This window comes from Strigops habroptila, chromosome 4 (genome assembly GCF_004027225.2).
Source record: "Strigops habroptila isolate Jane chromosome 4, bStrHab1.2.pri, whole genome shotgun sequence".
In the NCBI taxonomy this organism is placed as follows: domain Eukaryota; kingdom Metazoa; phylum Chordata; class Aves; order Psittaciformes; family Psittacidae; genus Strigops; species Strigops habroptila.
In genome coordinates, this window is record NC_046358.1 from 69,555,277 (window position 1) to 69,574,835 (window position 19,559).

At 53.1% G+C, this 19,559-nt stretch overlaps 1 protein-coding gene across 1 annotated transcript; it reads left to right on the forward strand.

The window, feature by feature from the left end:
• The first annotated feature begins 4,849 nt into the window (after positions 1-4,849).
• Positions 4,850-19,223, forward strand: CCDC78 (coiled-coil domain containing 78). The gene is made up of 14 exons (XM_030482126.1): positions 4,850-4,996; positions 5,259-5,387; positions 5,579-5,665; positions 5,932-6,111; positions 9,500-9,640; positions 10,425-10,513; positions 11,118-11,196; positions 12,286-12,411; positions 13,064-13,275; positions 13,906-14,077; positions 14,741-14,784; positions 16,837-16,903; positions 18,127-18,227; positions 18,913-19,223. The coding sequence occupies exons 1-14, from the start codon at positions 4,964-4,966 to the stop codon at positions 19,016-19,018; spliced, it is 1,566 nt and encodes a 521-aa protein (XP_030337986.1). The 5' UTR covers positions 4,850-4,963; the 3' UTR covers positions 19,019-19,223.
• The last annotated feature ends 336 nt before the right edge of the window (positions 19,224-19,559 follow it).

Here is a 19,559-nt window from a genome sequence, read left to right on the forward strand (position 1 = left end):
GACCCCACTATGGGCGTCCTGGTAGCCCCAGCCAGCGTGGACCTGGCCAGCCGATCCCCCATGGTTTCAGCTCTGACAGCTAATCTCCCTGTCCATGACCAAAGTCTGAGCTGTCACACCTAGTTGCCATGGAGAAGGTTGTAATGGTATTAGGAAAAGCAGCAAAATCATAAACAAAATAGCTTTTAAACCTAGTTAAACTCTAAGGAGTCATTTACCCTCATGGGCCTGCAAGTCCCTCCCCAGGAGCTCCCTCCCCATCCCTTCATGTATGTAGATGCCACTGGCTGTCCCCAGCTCCTTCTTGTGTCCCCAGCTGCCTCAGAGAGATGGGTGCTGGTGGCCCTGCCAGGTCTGCTGTGGGACCCCTGGAGCTTCCCAGTCCATCCCACACAGGGTGCATGTCCCTGGGCCAGCTCCGGGTATCAGCAGGGACAGCACCGACCCGGCTCGAGCCCTGTGGGGAGCAGGGATGTGATGGGTGGTGGTGTCACTGGGGAGTATTTGTAGGAAATATTGCCAAATATTGTCCCGGTCCAGAGGAGAACATCTTGTGTTGCCAGGACAACTAGAGCTACTGCCCAAGAGAGCCAAGATGGGTGACAACAGCATCCCAGAGCTTGTGCTGCTCTCCTGGGGACACCTGCAGGGACCAAGCTCTCTCCTGGAGAAGATCCAGTTGGAGACGGGCTCTTCCTGGTGCTTGTCCTGGTCCTACACTCAAAAAGTCCACATTGCTGGAAATGGGGACCTGGTGGTGGTGAAAGGTTTTGGCAGCTGCTGGCAAAGGCCCCTGTTTGCATCTCGAAGTGGAGGCTCATGTCGTGGCTGCAGCATGCTCCTGTGGGGAGCTGGGAAAGGTGGCCGATGTGCTGCTGGCTCTTGGAGATGGTAATTAACCACCCTGGTAATGACATCACCATTACCGTGGTGGCCATGTGAAACCGCGTCACCAGCTCCTGCCTGGCCGGGCTGGTTGGACTGGGGAGGGCGAGGGCATCCCAGAGCCGTGACTCAGGGTGGCCACACATGGGAAATGTCCCAAACCCTGAGATATGGGGGAAAGAGCTGTCACTGGGAACAGGGTTTAGAGGCACATGGGGACAGCAAACAGCAGGAAAGCCTGTCCCAGAGGTGGCTGTTGTGCAGAATGAAGCACAACAAGTAGAGGGATGGGAAGCAGCTACCTTGCCTAACTCCTCTCCATGACAGTGCCAGTGTGCTGGGGGGTAGGAAGGGTAATAGGGGGCCAACAAGAAAGCTGGAGAGGGGCTTTGGACAAGGGCCTGTAGGGACAGGCCAAGGGGGAATGGCTTTAACCGGTCAGAGGGGAGACTGAGATGAGCTCTTAGGCAGAAGCGCTTCCCTGTGAGGGTGCTGAGGTGCTGGCACAGGGTGCCCAGAGAAGCTGTGGCTGCCCCATCCCTGGCAGTGTTCAAGGCCAGGTTGGACACAGGGGCTTGGAGCAACCTGCTCTAGTGGAAAGTGTCCCTGCCCATGGCAGGGGGTTGGAACTGGATGAGCTTTAAGGTCCCTTCCAACCCAAACCAGTCTGGGATTCTATGATTTTCCATATCCCATATAAGCTCTCCAGACCTTCCTGCTGGTGGGCTCCCCCAAGTGCCACAGAAGCTACTCCAAGGCTGATGGCGATGGCGGGAGCAACCCCATGATGGGAACCTGCGGGGAAGCACCTGGAGGTGAGAAATGGGGCATAAGCCATCAATGGGCGCTTGGAGCCCGGCCAACCCCTCATGTCCTGGGCTGAATCACAAGCAGCATGCCCAGCAGGACAAGGCAGGTGGTTCTCTCCATCGAGTCTCCTGAGACCCCATCCTGGAGCACAGGTCCAGCGCCGGGCCCCAGCATGAGGCAGAGCTGGACCTGCCAGAGCGGGTCCAGAGGGAACCACGGGAGCAGCCAGGGCCTGGAAGGACTCTCCTGCAGAGGAAAACTTGGAAGAGGTGGGGTGGGTGAGCCTAGAAAAGACCTTCTGGAGCCCAACAGTGTGTGAGGGGCTGATAGCGATGATGGAGGGCGGCTTTTCACCTGTGGAGACGGGAGAAGGGTGGCAGCTTTCGGTTGGAAGAGGATGGATTTAGGGCGGATATAAGGCAGGAACACGGGGCGGGGGGCTCCGGCTCAAGGCTGGGCTGGAGCCGCCAGTCCAGGCCTCCCGCCGCCAGGGGGCGCTGCCGCTCCGCCGCCCTCACCCGGAAGTACCCGTTTCCCTGGAAACGGGATGCAGCGTGGCCTGGACCGGGCGGGACGGGGGCCCACCGCGGGATGCTCCGCCGCGCCGGGAGCGCCCCCGGCCGCCCGGGGGGTGCCTGCGAGTCCGGAGCCGGTGTAAATTCCCTTCGCTGGAGCTGGAAGCACGTGGAGCGGTGGTGGGGATTTGGGGCTGCACTGACCCCAAAAGCTTCACTCCTCATTCGTTTTGCTGTTCGTGATGTCCACCGGCACTAAATTTGCTTCGTATTTTCAAAGCACGGGAAAAGTGGTTGCTGTCATTCCTGGTGCTGGGATGGCACCTGTGACAAAGGTCTCCCAGGCACTGCAGGAGCATAAATAACACTCTACATGTGTATGTTAATTATATCACATATGTTGTATTATTATATTGTTAATACGTGTCTTATATTGCTCTCTGTGAGGTGAAACAGTGAGAGATTGAGTGCACCCTCAGCAAGTTTGCTGATGACATGGATCTGTGTGGTGTGGTCAATGTGCGGGAGGGAAGGGATGGGATTCAGAGGGACCTGGACAGGCTGAAGAGGGGGGACCGTGTGAACCTCATGGAGTTCAACCAGGCCAAGAGCAAGGTCCTGCACATGGAGAGTCCAGAGGAGGCCATGGAGATGCTGCGAGGGCTGGAGCAGCTCTGCTCTGGAGCCAGGCTGAGAGAGCTGGGCTTGTTCAGCCTGGAGAAGAGAAGGCTCCTTAAGGGGAGACCTTAGAGCAGCTCCCAGTGCCTAAAGGGGCTACAAGGAACCTGGAGAGGGGCTTTGGACAAGGGCCTGTAGGGACAGGCCAAGGGGGAATGGCTTTAACCTGACAGAGGGGAGACTGAGATGAGCTCTTAGGCAGAAGCTCTTCCCTGTGAGGGTGCTGAGGCGCTGGCACAGGGTGCCCAGAGAAGCTGTGGCTGCCCCATCCCTGGCAGTGTTCAAGGCCAGGTTGGACACAGGGGCTTGGAGCAACCTGCTCTAGTGGAAAGTGTCCCTGCCCGTGGCAGGGGGTTGGAACTGAATGAGCTTTGAGGTCCCTTCCAGCCCAAACCCATCTGTGGTTCTGTGATTCTATGACACAGGCACTGCTGCAGCTCAGGGCGCACCCGGCTTTGCTGGCTTGATGGAGTGGGCTGTTTGCTTTCCTGAATTGGGTCTCTCAGGGTCTGTCACACCACTGCTTCGGGCCGGGGCTGTCTGTGGCAGTGGCATGAGCCACCCTGCGCCCCTCTCTGGGCACTGTGTGCTGGGAGCTCCTGTCCTCGGGGGGCCCATGTGGGGCTGAGGGCTGGAGGAGCCAGTGTGCACCCTGGGAGCAGAGCTGCAGCTCAGCTCCTCCACGTGCTGGAGCACCCGTAGGAGACCTGTGAGCCCCTCGGCACTGTGGGCGGTGTGTGAATTTGGCTTTCTGCTCAGCAGTGGGTGTGAAGAGAATGTGAGCTCTCATCAGCACTTTCATTATCTTAATACAATCACTTCAGGTCTGTTAAGTTCTTTTGCAGAAAAATAAGACAATTGTATGTTTCATTAGCTTCCCCTTCCACCGAGCCCCAAAAGAACTCAACCCCTGGGTCTCACTTGCATGGTGCATGCAGTCCATGTCAAGAGGCTACAAGATCTCCAACAGCCTGGACCGGGCACTGCTGGTGAGGAGCTGGTAAACCCTACTCAGCATGGAGCTTCTCTCCCTCTTTCCTCCTTTTAGCTTTGACAGGTACTAAGGAGTTCTTCAGAGTCAAAAGTTTTCTTTCTGTGACAGATTCTTACCTAAACTCACCTGTTCTCCAGAAATAGCAGCAATAATGAGCCTGAAGTGAGGAGATGAAGAACTGGCAATTGTTTTACCCCAGGGCTGATGTTCACTAAGGTTTTCCAGTGTTTTCCACCAGGCCCTACACTCTCTGATACCCTCACTTGTACATTAGATACTCTGTTCGTGTCCTTTTAGCTTTGCACACACTTGGGAATTATCCCATCCAGGCCTGGATGGCCACAGTTTGGAGGCAGCAGCAGCATGTAGCCCAGCACCATGCAGTCTGAGTGCTGTCTGGGCTCATCAGAGCTTGTTTCAGTGCATGCTTTGTGTTGAAACTGTTATTTTTCCACGCAGCATCTCTGATGTGAAGTGAAAAGTCGGTGAAGGTCTTTCCCACCGCCGTCTGTAGCTTGGTCAGAGCTCAAAGATCCTGGCACCCTTTGGATGGCTCATTGCCACAGGAGATACAAGGATGGCAGAGATCGAGAGAGAATTGCTTGGAAGCAAGTTGATGATAGATGCTATTGGATGGTTGGATGAATGGTTTAATTAATGAGTTAACCAAATCTTAAATTCTCTAAAGATCCCTGCAATAGAGATGGAGGCCATCCCTACAGCCGGGTTTGGGGAATCGTCCATAATACAAACAGAGTGGTACCTCCTAGCTGGCAATATTGCTTCACTGACGGTATCTGCTAAGCTTCTTGTTTCAGTCTCTGCCGTGTGCTGTCTTAGGAATACAGAAACCTCTTGACAAGCATAATTTCTTTGCCTCTAACAGCTCCTGGGGTGACTGTAATAACTGGCTCCACCTTAAACCCCAGGTGGATGCCGCACCCTCTGGTAACCAAAGTTGATAGCAACGTGGCTTGTGCCGGACCTCGAGGGGAAACTTGGTGCCATAGAGATCCTTAGATCCTGCCTTTGCTCTTCAGTTGCTGCTGGATACCGTGCAAAGAGCGTGGCCTCCAAGCACATGGATTTTGGAATCGTTGCAGAGAAGGAGAACGTAAGTACTCTAACAGAGCACGTACAGCATCTTGCTAATGAAAATCTAAGTATGAAGGGCTGCAGCCTCTTCCCAGCTCATGGAACCGGTGCTCTGCATATGAAATCTGAATTGCAAGAGGAAAATGGCAGCTGAAAATCCCATCTGCAGTCTGTTTAGGGTCCGAAAAGCTGGATGTGCTGTGCTCTTCCAGCAGCGCTGCAGTGGGAGCAGGGGGCCCTGCTGGCTGGCACCAGCTGTGGGAGCTGTTGTGTGTCTCTAGGTGCAGCTGCAGGATAGGAATGAGAGGCTGGGACAGCTCGGAGACCTGCCCGAGAGGATGGGGAAGCTGGCTGGCTCCAAACCAGATCTGTCAGCCAGAACAGGCTTCAGTGAAGAGGAAAAACTGAAGGTAAAACAAATATCTGGGGAGTTGGAGAGAACTGAGCCATGAAGCCACATGAGACCAGTAGATCTGTGGTGGAAAACCTGGTGGGAAATGTCTCTTTCTAGGGGGAGGGTGTGTTGTGCTCAAACTCCCTGTTGGAACAGTATGTTGGCCTCAGGATCCATGGCCTTTATAGTGTCCTTTCTCTCTCCTAGTTTTCCAAAGACCTCGTTGATCTCCAGATCGAGACAAACAAAATGAAGGAGCAGTACGAGACGGAGAACTTTGAACTGAAAAACATGGTATCCCAAAGTTTGAAGTAGCTGGTTTCAGCTCTGCCAACACCTTTACCCAGAAATGCAGTTTGTTGCGCATCCATGTTTACTTTGCTTGGCATATTCTCCTAGCTTTAGCTAGGGCAAGGGATTCCTCCTCAATGCCCAGAAACTCACAGGAAACTCATCTCTCTTTAAGTCATAGCGTGGCCAGAACCTGTTTGGTCAAATAAATACCCTGTGACTGCTGCTGATCTCTGTCACAGTCTAATTCTGCTGCCTTCCCTCTGCAGATCCTGGCTCTGGAGACCCGTGTGCTGGAGCTGGAGCTCTGCAGTGAGAAGGTCAGTGGGGAGCGAGATGCCTTGCGGGAAGGCCTGCGTGCTCTGGAGACCAGCCGGAAGGAGCTGGCTGATGAGTACATCATTCTGAAAAGCAATTACCTGGCCCTAGGCAAAGAACTGGACCAGGAGGTGAGACACTGTTCACTCTGGTGTTCTCCGGTTCACCTGGTCTGCACACAGCTTGGCTTTGGGTTGTGTATCACAGCTCAGGTCCAGCTGAGCTGTGAGCCAGTGTAGCTCGGGCATGGGTTTGTTTTCAGGCTCATGGAAGGGGATCACCGTCTCGCTGGGCTTGCAGAACCCGCTCTGCTCGGCAGGGACAGTGCTGAGCCCACTCTGACCCTGTGTTCATCCAGGCACCCCGCTGTGAGAGTCCTCCTCTCTTCACTCAATCCCAGAGCCTGTCACCGGCAGTACCGAGGGGGTCACTGCGGGGCTGGTCCGGGTGCACGCTGCAGGTCCCTCCTGACTGCCAGCACGCTTTGTTTCCCTTTCCTTCTGCATGGCTTGAGCAGGCTGCACGTGAACTGCTTGCAGTCACTCTCATTTCAGACAGCGGCAGGAAGGGGCCTGGAGGTTTTTGGGGTCAGCAAGTTTAGAAAGACACTGAATACAAGCAAGTTTTCTGATTGCTGCTTAAAATATAGTAAAATTCCTGATGACTGTTAGCTTAGCAATTATTAATGAAGTTTTTTGGACTCAGATTTGTGTAATTCTTTGGCAAGAATAGCTGCTCCTCTCTCCCCTCCCTCTCCCCACTCCTGCTCTCTCCTTCTTTTTGAATCGGATTGAATGACTGACACCCTCCTGCCTCCCTCCCCCAGCAGATAGTTTAGCTGCTTCAGCCAAATGACCTGGTTTCCTGTGCTGGCCTGTGCAGAGCTGTGATGGGAAGAGGTGGGGCTGGGCCCAGACATGCTGGTTTTGGCAGTGTCTGGTCTGGTTTTATGGGGAGCTTTGCTCGGGAGAGCTCTGAGGATACAAGATCATCATCAAAGCCTTGCAAATAAGCAAGTTAGTGACTCGCGAAGCTATCACTTGTCTCCCGTAAGCTGAGAAATGGAGATGTCTTAGGAGGAGGCAAGCTCAGCTCTTGCAAGGGTGTGAACCTGCCCCCTAGTCCTGCCAGAGCACGAGGCAGCACGCGTGCAGCTGACTGCCAGCAAGGCAGCACGCTGCTGGGACACGGTACTGCCAGGCTCACCAGGGAACAGCTCAGCCTTCAGCAGTCTCAGCTGCTTCTTGTCCCCAAGGGGGTGCAATGTGTTTGTCAAAAATGGGATTTTGAGGTGGCTGATATCTCTCAGTGACAGGTTTAGCAGGTTAGCAGTAATAACACATGGGCTTCACACGGATCCTGGAATGTTTCAGAGAGTGAAAGCACCTGGATTCAGTCATGTGCCTGGATAGCACCTTGAAGAGGTGGTGGAGCAGGGTCCAGAAGCCAAAAGTGAATCCTTGGTTGTAATCGGTAGGCTGAGCATTTTCCCCCAGTTTCTTGGCTCTGACTACCAACTGTCCCTGCCTGAAGCGAAAGAGGCTCCAACTTGGCAGGCTGGGACTTGTCACGGCATGGGCCTCTTGCTCATTATTTTCCCAGTGTGGACTTTCCCAAAGGAAATGGGAAAAGCAGCCTGTGGTTCTGCCCCCTCCCCTTCCCCGGCGCTCTTCGGGGGAGACAATGAACCTTTTACACATTCCCAATTACAAGTGCTACTTGTGACCTTGCCAATATGTTGTCATGGCTGCTTGGCGCAGCAGCAGCTCAGCGAGCTCATTCATGGTCCCTTGTACAGGAGCAGTGAGAGCCTCTGGATTGTCCTCGGTGCTCATTGTACGGCTTGATTCACACATCGTCCCAGGCGAAGGAGCAGGGAGCTGGCCTTGCCTGTCCCTGGGGAAGTGCCTTCCAGAAGATGCCAGCCAGGCACTTTGTGCCTGTTTTCTAACTCGTTGTAAATTCTTCCTTTTCAAGCCTCTGACCTTTCCTTGACTCTCCGTTTCCTCCTTCTCCTTTGTTCCGCAGGCTCACGCCGTCTGCGGCAGTACAAAGTGAGGCTGTGGAGGGAACCCAACTGGCTGTAAACTGGTTCCACGCTGGGGTTTTCCCTGGAGCCAGGCCAGGCTTGGGAGCACGGAGGAGGCAGCGATGCCCATTCCAAACCTGGGACTGCCTCTTTCTTTCTCCAGGCTGGTACTTCTGCGCTTGTGTGACCCCCTCTGATCGAATTGTCAGGGCAGGCAGCTGCAGCTGCATCATTTTCGGTTGGAGAACAAGCAGCCTGTCTCTGCGTAGCTGTCAGTTTTCACAGCTGTATATCTCACCTCTTTGTCAGCCTCCTTTCTCCTCTCTCCCCCACAGCCCACCCTGTGCTATCTTTTGATAAGCTATTCTCTCCACGGATGACTCAGATGACCTCTGCCTCCCATCCTCCCGATTCACTGCCATGGTAACAATTACTCAAGCTTGTCCCCAGTCATAAACCCCATCAAAGCTTTGTTATCTACATAGAAACCCTCCCGAGAGACATGAATTCCCCCAGTGTTCCTTCCAGATCACCTGTAACAGAGCCTTTCTCATTCAGATCCTCTTTATCTTTTGGAAATGTGTCACTTCACACCAGCAGTGCTTTGAATCTCGCTGCCTACATGGTGCTGTGGGCTGGCTGCTGCTGGAGGGATGCATTCAAACAAAACTGGAATTAGCTGGGTGGCGTCAGCCTGGATAGATGGATGGATGGAGATTTGTCCCTTCTCTTACACCATGGAGTCCAGCATTGTTCAAAGCCGTTGTGTGGAGAAAGATGTGGCTGAAGCGCTGGGGAGCTGTGTGGAGGGTGCACGGTTAGAATGAGGAGGGAGGCTGGAAGTCAGGATGGAGGGGGGGTGGCAGAGCTGGGCTGGGCTGGCACTGGGCTTTGAATTTCAATGCCAGGATGAGATGGGCAGAGGGAGAGAGGTTCCATGTTAATAATCCTGATGCCTGGCAATGGATGCTGGGGAGCAAGTCTTCATCAGGGACTATAGCAATAAGACAAGGGGGAATGGGTTTAAACTGAAATAGGGGAAGTTCAGGTTAGGTATAAGGAAGAAGCTCTTCCCTGTGAGGGTGCTGAGGCGCTGGCACAGGGTGCCCAGAGAAGCTATGGCTGCCCCATCCCTGGCAGTGTTCAAGGCCAGGTTGGACACAGGGGCTTGGAGCAACCTGCTTTAGTGGAAGGTGTCCCTGCCCATGGCAGGGGGTTGGAACTGGATGATCTGAAGGTTCTTTCCAACCCAAACCATTCTATGATTCTATTAATCTCTGATGGCACCCTGCATTTCCATGAGGATTAGAAAATCACTGGTATCTTTGGACATATAAGAGACAACTAAGAATAAAGCTTGCTTTCAGGAGGGGATACTAGTGCCTGCCTTGTGCATGCACCGAGAGCAGCAGGTATGTGCTGAACAGACACTGTGCAGAGCTGGAGAGGCAGCATTTCAGAAGCTCTTTTCTTCTTGTTTGACCTGGCAGGTCATGAAGAATGAAGAGCTCAGCCGAGAGCTGCTCAGCCTGGCCAATGCCAACCGCTCCCCTGCCACAGCTGGTGAACCCTCTGCCGAGCTGGGAAGAGTGAGAGCAATGGTGCACCCCCTCTCCGCTCAGAAGGTGAAGGTAAGGACAGACCTCCCTGCCCTGCCATCAGCTCCTTGGAGAGCAAGGATTTATCAGGCACCTTCTGTCTCTTGCTAAAACCAGCCAGAAGATGTAGCTGCCTCTGAACATGAGCGACAAAAACTGGAGAGAAACGTGAGTGTGTGGGGGTCTGGTGCCAGATCCTTGGGGAAGCAGAGGGGGAATTTATTCCAACTGTGGCTGGCACTTCCTGGTGCTAACTTGAATTTTGTGGATGAGCTGATGCCTTGATTGATTATAAATTATTATTTTTTAAGCAGTGCAGTTGAAAAATGAGACTAGAATAATGTTGTGCAGGCAGAAGCTGAGAGAGGGCAGTTGTGGTTCCCTCAGTCAGTGCCCCTGGCTGAACAGAAGCAGAGGTTTAGAAGCCAACAAATGCAGAGGACACCTACTTCTTTTCTTCTTGCCAATACTTGAGAAAGATGGGGGTGATAAAGCACCCAAAGCTGAGAGCACAGAGATGCTTCCTGCCTCCTTCCCATCTGCAGCTCATGCAAAACCAGCTTGGGCTCTGCCATCAGCTCCTGCTGGGAATCTGACTCTTGGTGTGAGAATTTCCTCTGGGAGAGCAACATGTGTGCCCTGTCTCCAGATCACACACAGCTTCTGGTGTCCTACAGAACTGGTCACTCCCAGTGAAACCTGTCCTTTCCCCAGTATGTCACTGCTCAGCTGGAGGCTCTCCTCACTTCTTCCCCCTTCATGAATCCCTCTGTTAGCTCAGCCCTCTGTCTCATCTTCCTCTTCGTTTGTCCCTCAGTTGCTTGGAAACCAGAATCACATAAAAGTGGAGCTTGCAAAACTGAAGAAAACCTATGATTTGCAGCAACAGAAGCTGGAAGAGAGAGTGTGAGTGTTTGAGGGCATGTTCTTCTATTTGGCTGGGCATTTATGGAGCTCGTTGCAGCTGAATTTGATCCTTGGGAACAGGAGAGGAGATAGCGTGCCTTTGGTGGGGTACCGGGTGGGAAATGGTGATTCACTCTTGGGAGAAGTGAGGCCTGGAAGCAAAACCTGATATTTACAAGGCTCTTTAGAGGGTTAACTGCCTGCCTAGAAGTGGGTGGTGGTTAAATACTCAACTGGCCAATGCAACTTTGAAAATCCACCTTCTGTGACCCACGCAGAACATGTGTGACAGCCCAGAGATAAACCCAGCCCCAGACCTTGCCGCCATGGCTGTTCTTCCATTGACAGGCTGGGATGGGGTCAGTGTCCCAGGAAAGGCTGCCCCAGCAGGGACGCTACAGAACTAGACCCTCTGACTGGGGAGGACAGTCACCTTTGGCTGTGAGAGCTTTGTGGCCACTGGCTGGCACACATCTGGGGGCTGGCATCTGCTGCAGAGAGATTTCTGTCATCCTGTAGTGACTTCCTTCTCAAAACTGGCTCTGTTGGACTTACAGAGAACTTTGGGGATTTAAAAAAGCGCGTCTTCTTCCTGTGTGTCCAGGATGGCAATGGGGAAGGAGCTGCAGGAGGCGAAAGGCACGACTGGGGACACCCAGCGCAAGCTGGCGGAGCAGTCAGCGGTAAGGTCAGGATTCCCTCCAGCCCCTGGCACCCTGGCTCCAGGACTGCCTCTGTTCATCATCTTCTCCCAGGCACCATGAGCTTCTCCTGGAGCTAGCAGGTGGTGGATGTCTTGTATCGAGGTACTCCAACACATTTCCCTTTCCAGGGAGTTTGTCATACCAAGGTGCTCCCCCCTGCACTGCTTCATAGAATCATAGAATTCCAGAGTGGTTTGGGTTGGAAGGGACCTTAAAGCTCATCCAGTTCCAATCCCCTGCCATGTGCAGGGACACCTTCCACTAGAGCAGGTTGCTCCAAGCCCCTGTGTCCAACCTGGCCTTGAACACTGCCAGGGATGGGGCAGCCACAGCTTCTCTGGGCACCCTGTGCCAGCGCCTCAGCACCCTCACAGGGAAGAACTTCTAAGATCTCATCTCAATCTCCCCTCTGGCAGGTTAAAGCCATTCCCCCTTGGCCTGTCCCTATAGGCCCTTGTCCAAAGCCCCTCTCCAGCTTTCTTGTAGCCCCTTCAGGCACTGGGAGCTGCTCTAAGGTCTCCCCTTAAGGCACCTTCTCTTCCCCAGGCTGAACCAGCCCAGCTCTCTCAGCCTGGCTCCAGAGCAGAGCTGCTCCAGCCCTCGCAGCATCTCCATGGCCTCCTCTGGACTCGCTCCAACAGCTCCACGTCCCTCTTGTGTTGTTGCCCCAGAGCTGGATCAGGACTGCAGGGGGGGGGTCTCCCCAGGGTGCAGCAGAGGGGGAAAATCCCCCCCCTCGACCTGCTGCTCAAGCTTCTTTCCTTCTCCAGGGGTGCAGCGCTGGTGGAAGGTGCTGCTTGCCACAGGTGGTGGGAGGAATTTTTTTCACTGCTATTTAGTAAGAGTTGGTGTAATCACAAGGCAGAGGGGGATTGTAAATGGCAGCAGATAGCAGGGGAATAGAGATGATGAACATTTCCAGTGGGCTCCTGTGAAAACCCAGGTCCTTCCCAGCTCTAGTGCAGCTGGATATTTGGTAATGAAGTCACCCATCTCTAATGGAGCTTCTTAGTGCCCCTTGTGTGGACAGAGGATGAGGGCAGGAGCAAGCATGTTTGCTGTGCCTAGGTGCTGCTCAGCTCCCAGAGTCAGCTCCAAGATGTGGAGGCAGAAAACTCCCAGCTGCAGCTCCGGCTGAAGGAGCTGAACGAGGAATATCGCTCCCGGCTGGCACAGTACATCAAGGATGTGGCGGTGGGTACCCCCAGTCCCAGGGGCTCTCCTGGCCAGGGAAAGCCTGTCTGTGCTGGCTGCCCTCTTCTTGCAGGCTGTTTCCCCTCCTTGCTAGCTGTGGGGCGTGGGAGTCAATGCTTGCAGCTGGAAGGAGGCTCCATGCCCTTGGCTTGGCCTGGGGGAGGAGATTCCAGCCTCCCTCTATCCATCCCCCTAGGTAGCTGTAAGCAGGTTTTGGCAAGAGCTTCTGTGCTGGGAGAAGGCTGGTACCAAAGAACACAGTGTGACGACGGATCAGGACACTCAGCAAAGGAATTTTTACTGTTAAGAATAGTTTAAATCCCAACAGGGCAATGTTGAATAATGTCCTAGCTAGCAGAGAGAGTGGGAAAGAAGACGGACTAGAAATGGTAACTCCCAACACCAACTTGTGTTTCCCTAGGCAGGGATACAGTACAGTACAGATGTACATCTGGTACAGCACAGATGCCTTCTCTGTCTTGGAGGGCCATGATGGAAGTTAATTAGTCTTTCCTGCTCTTTGAAAATGGAAGATATGCCTTCTCCTCTGTGCTGTGAGCATAAATATGCCTGGAGCTTCTCTGTGGGAAATGGGTTACATGCCTTAGGGAATGACTCGATCACCTAAATGTCTTTCTCTGTATGTTTAAAGGACTTCATGGACAGCAAAGCCAGCAATGTCATGGGGCCTAGCAAAGCCCCAGCTGCTCATGCTCCAATGAAACGCTTTGTGGACAGCATGCTGAAAGACATCAGGGCTTCCTACAGGACTCGGGAGGAGCAGCTAGCCAGAGCGGCACGTGGCTACAAGAAACGCATGAAGGACTTGGTCAAGAAGCATGAGAACCTGCTCATTGCTTATGGGTAGGGCTAAGCTGGGTCTGGGTTTCCTCTGTCTCTTCAGCTTGTTGCAAAGGCCCAAGTGGAAGTGCCCTGAAGCACCCAGACCCGTGGTGGGGAGGGAGGCAAAAAGGGCTCCCAGGTGGAGCAGAGGATCTGGAGTACATGTTGATCTCCCTGCTCGTGACAAGCCAGGAGCAAGGTGTTTCCAGCTGCACCTCAGGGTGCTCTGGACACCTTGAAGCTACTTTGCACATATGTTTCTCCTGTGTTAAATTTAGTGAGAAAGTGATTCCACGTTGGATGGTGTGGAAAGGCAGAGGTACCACAAATAACTCCTGCCTCCCAGCTTGCTTCTGCAGTGCTCTCAGCTCTGCTCCACAGCTCTCTCAGCAGCTTGGGCTGTGGGAAGCAGCAGAAATTCTTGTGGCATAAAAGCCACAAATAGCTCTAGGACAAGCTCCCCTCAGAAACACTCCCAGGAATATTATGCATACTGCTGGGCTCTCCTGCCTGTCCTTTGCAGGGGAACTGGCTCTTGGTGGCCAGAAGCCAGCAGCTCCCAAGCAAATGGTACCTCCATCAGAGGCAGAAACAGTCAGTGTTGTGACCTAACCAAAGCTAGCAGGCACTAACCCCTCTGGCATGTTCCAGGCTCCAGCGAGAGCAGATCCGGTCCTTGGGCAGCACCGCTGCAGACTGTGGCCCTGCCGAGCTCCACTTTTCCATCACAGACCCAGAGCTGCTGACAAACACCACCCAGGAGCTAAACCGGCTGCGGGAGGATAAAGCAAAACTGGAAATGCAGCTACATGAGCTGCAGAAGGTGCTGGCTGGGCTGCTGGCTTTCTGCGGGGCGGGGGTAGAGTTCTCAGAAGCCAGATTCATCCCCTTCCTTAGGCATTCCCTGAGGGTTTGCTGTGCCTGTAGCACAGGCAGGGGTAGTGTTTGCTCTCTTTCTCATTTTCGGAAGAGATGGAATGTCCAAGCAGTCCCCTCGTTGCTTCAACCCTGCTGTGTAAGGGTGAGTTATAGCTATTGGCTGGGCAGCCCAACAGATTGGGGTTGCTGAGCTCTGGGAGGGCTGAGGAGTAGCTGATGTTATGGGAGAGCTGCCAGGCCAGCAGACTCACTCCATCCTAAAAGAAGAGGTGAGCAAGGGAGGGTAGGATGGGGCTTTCTGTTCTCGAATGCCTTTGCTAACTGAGCAGGAGACCCTGGTCAGAAACCCACCAGTCAGCTCCATGTCCTCCCACTGGGTCTGCCTGGGCAAAGACAAGTCTCTCGAGTTACACAAAATGCATTTATTTAACAATTCAGAGGATGGGAGACCTAAACCTTAAGAATCCACTGCACATCATTCCTTGCCAGGGCACTGGTGGCTGTTGGAGTGTGAGGATATGATGTGCCACTTCGAAGTGGTGGGATCTGTGGTGAGATTGCAATGGTTTTAATGCTTATGGGAATACTCTTTTTCCTTTGCCTTCAGAAAAGCCTGAAAGAAACCTCAGCCTTTTCACTGGCTTCTGAGCAGTAAGTGCTGTTTGTTTCTTGGGATATTTCTAATTCAGACTTCTCCTTGCTGTGTGGATTGAGAAGTCTTTTCTGCTTTACTTGGAGATGGTAATAAACAGGGAGAGAGTGAGCTGATAGGGGCTCATCTGAGAAGAAAAGCCAGCTGTCACCTCAGTGCAGCGTTCCCTGCGGTGAAATGAGCTGGTCATTTGGGCCTTGGTCCAAGAAAGCTCTTAAGCTCATGTTTGATTTTGTCATGTTTTTAGTCCCACTGATCTCTTTAGATGCTGAAGTCAAACATACGCCCCAATGCTTTGGTGGAAGACAACCTGGGGAAGGCAAGTGAAACACCACCAGTTTGGGATGGTCTTGTTTCTTCTCCTTCCCAGAGCAGAAGCTGGGCTGGATCCCTTCAGTGACGCTGTCCTGATACTGCCCTGGCTTCATGATGTGCCCTTTATTTGCTCCTTTTTGATGGGTTTCATCCCCTTGCTCCGTTATCCACTTGAAACTCTACCAACTATACCTGTGGAAAGGTGGAACAAAATAGTGGAGAAATCTGAGCTGGGATTTTGCAGCCTTTTAAAAATGTGGTAGCCTAGAAAACATATCAGGTATTCCACTAACTGGATGTCAACAATGAGGAGTCACTGTCTGAGCCACAGGGCTCTGCTGGAGTCTCTCAGAGAAAAGCTTGAGCCTTACCCAGGCTCTGCCATGTTTTCCACACTGAAAAGTAGTAGCAATCCTTATAGCATCATAGAATCACAAGAGTGGTTTGGGTTGGAAGGGACCTTAAATCTCATCCAGTTCCAACCCCCTGACACAGGCAGGGACACCTTCCACTAGAGCAGGTTGCTCCAAGCCCCTGTGTCCAACCTGGCCTTGAACACTGCCAGGGATGGGGCAGCCACAGCTTCTCTGGGCAACCTGTGCCAGCGCCTCAGCACCCTCACAGGGAAGAACTTCTGCCTAAGAGCTCATGTCAGTCTCCCCTCTGGCGGGTTAAAGCCATTCCCCCTTGGCCTGTCCCTACAGGCCCTTGTCCAAAGCCCCTCTCCAGCTTTCTTGTAGCCCCTTCAGGCCCTGGAAGCTGCTCTAAGGTCTCCCCAGAGCCTTCTCTTCTCCAGGCTGAACATCTAGATATGAATGCATCTATACTTGAATAGATGCATTAATTTTGACAGACTCATCACAGGAGTAAGACACAGAAAGTCCAGAACCTTAATTTTAGTGATATATCTAGTTCTTGAGGTGCCCACTTTCTAGCTGCCAAGAGACTTGACCACCTGATATGCTTGTTTTCTGTGTGCTAATGGGTTTATCCATGCTGTTACCTTGTTCCTTTAGCTGGTGTTACTGCAGTACTTCAGCTATAATTCCTGCTACTTCTCATCTCTATCATCTGCATGGCTTCACTGTTTATTGTTCTCTTTGCTTCTGCTCCCATGGAATCTCGGCCACGGCTTCCTGTGTGCCTGGACTGGGAGGCTGCAGCCACCAGAGGGAACTCAGACAGTCACAGCTCTGGAGCACAATGCATTCCTTCCTTCATACAACCCAAATTCCTCCAGCATCAGATGTGACCTGTATCTTGCTTATTCAGACAGGGACAGAAGAGGAAGAACTTTCCCACGCTGTGCTGCACAGACAGCTCAGCACCTATCATGCTCGGTGACCAGAACAAGCGGGTTTGTGCTCCGAAATGTGAAAAGTGGCAGCATTTGGCATTGATCACTCTCTATTTCCATCAAATTTAGTGTCAGGTTAAGGACTCTTTCTGCACGGAGTGCTCTGATGTATGAGTGTTGATGTGAGCTTGGAACAAACCCAGCCATCACAGTGGGGCATCTCAGGTTGGCAGAAGGGCTGTGACTCTTGTGCCAAGGCATAGGGACAGTGCTGCATGCCCTGAAGTTTGGGGCATCAGGAGAGAAAAAGGTTCAGAGCACTGGGGTTTCTGTTTGGATGGGCATGAGTTGTGTCCAGCCCCTCAAAAGAGCTGTGTGACCTATGGTTGGGCTGGATCTGAATGTCTGGGTGTGATCAAGTCCTGGTTTTCCCTCCTAGGCCACTGGATGAGGAGGGCTGGGCAGAGGTCAGGAAGCAGCTCCAGGAGTTCACACACACCACCCAGGTAAAGGCCTGGAACAGCCCATCCCAATAAAAGCTTATCCCTAACCCACACGTCAAAGGCGGGCCGCCCCAGCCAGCTGCTGGGGCCAACACACTGCTCCCAGCTGGAGCAGGGAAGCTTTCCATAGAGCCTTGCTGTGGCTTTGGCCTCAGCCCACCAAGTGATGCTCTCAAGGCTGTGCCGTCCCTCCTACTAGAAGAAGGAGAGCAGCCGTTATGTCTGCTCATTGCTGGACCATATTGGTCCCTCCCGTGTTTCAGCACAAGCATTTAGGCATCTGTACAATAAACTGGGTCTGTGTTCAACCTTGTCCAAGTCTAGGCTGAATCTGAATCAGCTTCCCAGTGTGGTTCCCCCTGGGCCTGAGGATTATTTACACCACACTCGGGAATGGGCTGGCCCACTGTGGTGGGGAGAGACTGAGGTGATGTGAGCAGGCTTGGCTCAGGTGGGGATTGCTGTCTGGCAATGATGGCAGCAGTGGGAAGAAGGGTGGTGCTGAGGTGCCTGCCACACTTGGGGAAAAGGGCTTTGGAAACCGAGCAGAGGCTTGTTTTTCTGTGGTAGACAAGGCTATAGATGTGCTCCCAGACCCCTTCCATGTCACCCACAGCAGCCTAAGGAAGTGCTCCACTACTGTCCGGTCAGGTAAAGCTGAACACCTAAACTGGGTGTATCTTTGTGGCCAAAAGAATGGAGATGCTGTGGCTGAGAGGTGGAGCACTGCACAGGGAGCAGGTCCTGCTCCTGGCTCTGCTGTGCACCTTAGGGGTGAGCTCAGACAAACACCTCAGGTCCTCCTTGTGACACAGGGACCGTGTGGTTACTTTGGGTGAGGTGGTGATGTACTGCCCAGAGACACTGTGCAAAACCAACTGCAGTTCCATCTAAAAGGGAAGGTGACTTCCCTTTGCAATGAACTACTGGTGTAGAGGTGTGAAAGCTGTGTCTGTGTGCCAAATCCAGTGACCGCTGACCAGTTGTGAAGCTGCTGGAGGAGGAAATCATGGGTGGCTCTGGTGCCCCAGCCTGTGCTCTGGTCAGGGAAGGGAGCCCAGATGATGCCTGCAGAAAGCTGTGCTGTCATCACCAGGCTTCCTTCCCTGAGCACATCAGTTTGGGGTTGCTTCTGTAGCCTAATGCTAAGTGGTGTTGGAACCGAGTGATGGGGAAGTGGTCACTCCCATCTCACAGAGCTTTCTCCATGGTTTTTGCCCCACAAGGAGGATTTGGAGCAGGAGAGAAGCCAGCTGCTGACTCGGGCCATTGTGGCAGAAGAGCAGGTGTCAGAGCTGCAGGAATACGTAGACAAGCATCTTGCAAGGTGAGATGGTGGGATCCCCCCTCACACGTTCTCTGCTCTGTGCTCCAAGTTTCTCTCCCAGGATAATTGCCAGGGACAATGGCCATCGCTTTCCCACAGCGCTGCCAGCGGGGCTGATGTCCCAGAGTACATCCAGCTGTGCTGCAGCTGCCACCAGTCCTTCTGGAGGGCAGTGGGGCAACATCTGGCCTTACCTGTGCGTTCACTCATCTTTTGGAGGAATCTAAGAGAAGAATCTTAGCTGGAAGCTAAGAGAAGCAACCCCTCTCATAGCTGCAATCTTCCAGCAGCCCCTAATGTACCGTCCTCTTTCCCTTTGGGGCCCATCATGCCCCAATGCAGGGAGAACAGGTGCTTGGGCAAGGAAGGGTGAGGAAAAGCAAAGCATATCTGTTGGAGCAATGGTCCAACTGTGCCTGCTCTAACTCCACAGAGCCAGTGCCTGCTGTGAACTCAGGTCAGACTCACAGGTTTGTTACCTGGCAAATGCCTCTTCCTTGGGAAAAGGCTGGTTTTGTATCTGCCAGGACTCAGTTCCCAGCACGCTCAGTGCCTGGGTTGGCTGCTCTGCATTAACTGACACTGACTGTGTGTCCTTAGCAAACACAAGGCACAGCATCCATTTAAACAAATCACTCAGGATTGTGAATCCACAGGCAACCACGGTGCTGCTTCCCCACTGCAGGTACAAGCAGGAGATCCTCCAGCTGAGGAAGCCGCGTGTGCTCAGTGCTGGGGCAGCCGATACCCACTCGCTGCCCAGAGCCAGGACTGTCAGACATGAACCGTAGCTCTCCACCACGGCTCTGAGGAGCAGGAAGAGCAGGATTCCAAAGGAAGGAGCTTTCTGTTTTGTGGACTGGCCAGGGCACGCATCCTTCCCTTGCTGAGAGCTGGGAGGCACAGCAAGGGCAACCACGTGGGTGTTCTGGGTCTCAAATTCACAGCACTAACATGAGACAAGACAACTGTGTCTCATCTATCCTGACCCCTCAGCTGCAGGAATTCTGCTGTTCCCTGAGCACATCACGCCTGGGACACAGGGTCAGATTCCCAGGCAGCTTTTTACTGCGGGGCTCCAGGTTCCCATTCCTGCAATAACATTTCTCCTGGGTCAGACCTAGACTGGAGTCCAAGGACTAACTCTGCTCCCTTCTCAGCTCCTAAGAGATAAGGCCAGGACTGGTATGAGACAGACTTTGGTCTAAGAGGCTAGAGAAAGGGGGTGAGCTGCTCTTTTGTGGTGGGAAAGCCCTTTTTCCTCTGTTTCAGTGGAAAATGGAATGTTACACAAGGTGAGCAGGACCAAACTGATCCTTCATTGGGAGGGGA

Bases quoted from the DNA above. Each gene is read 5' to 3' on its own strand.
- CCDC78 (XM_030482126.1), top strand. From the start codon at position 4,964: ATGGATTTTGGAATCGTTGCAGAGAAGGAGAAC. The intron at 5,388-5,578 runs GTAAAACAAATA...TCTCTCTCCTAG, and splicing joins GTGAAGAGGAAAAACTGAAG to TTTTCCAAAGACCTCGTTGA. The intron at 12,412-13,063 runs GTGGGTACCCCC...GTATGTTTAAAG, and splicing joins AGTACATCAAGGATGTGGCG to GACTTCATGGACAGCAAAGC.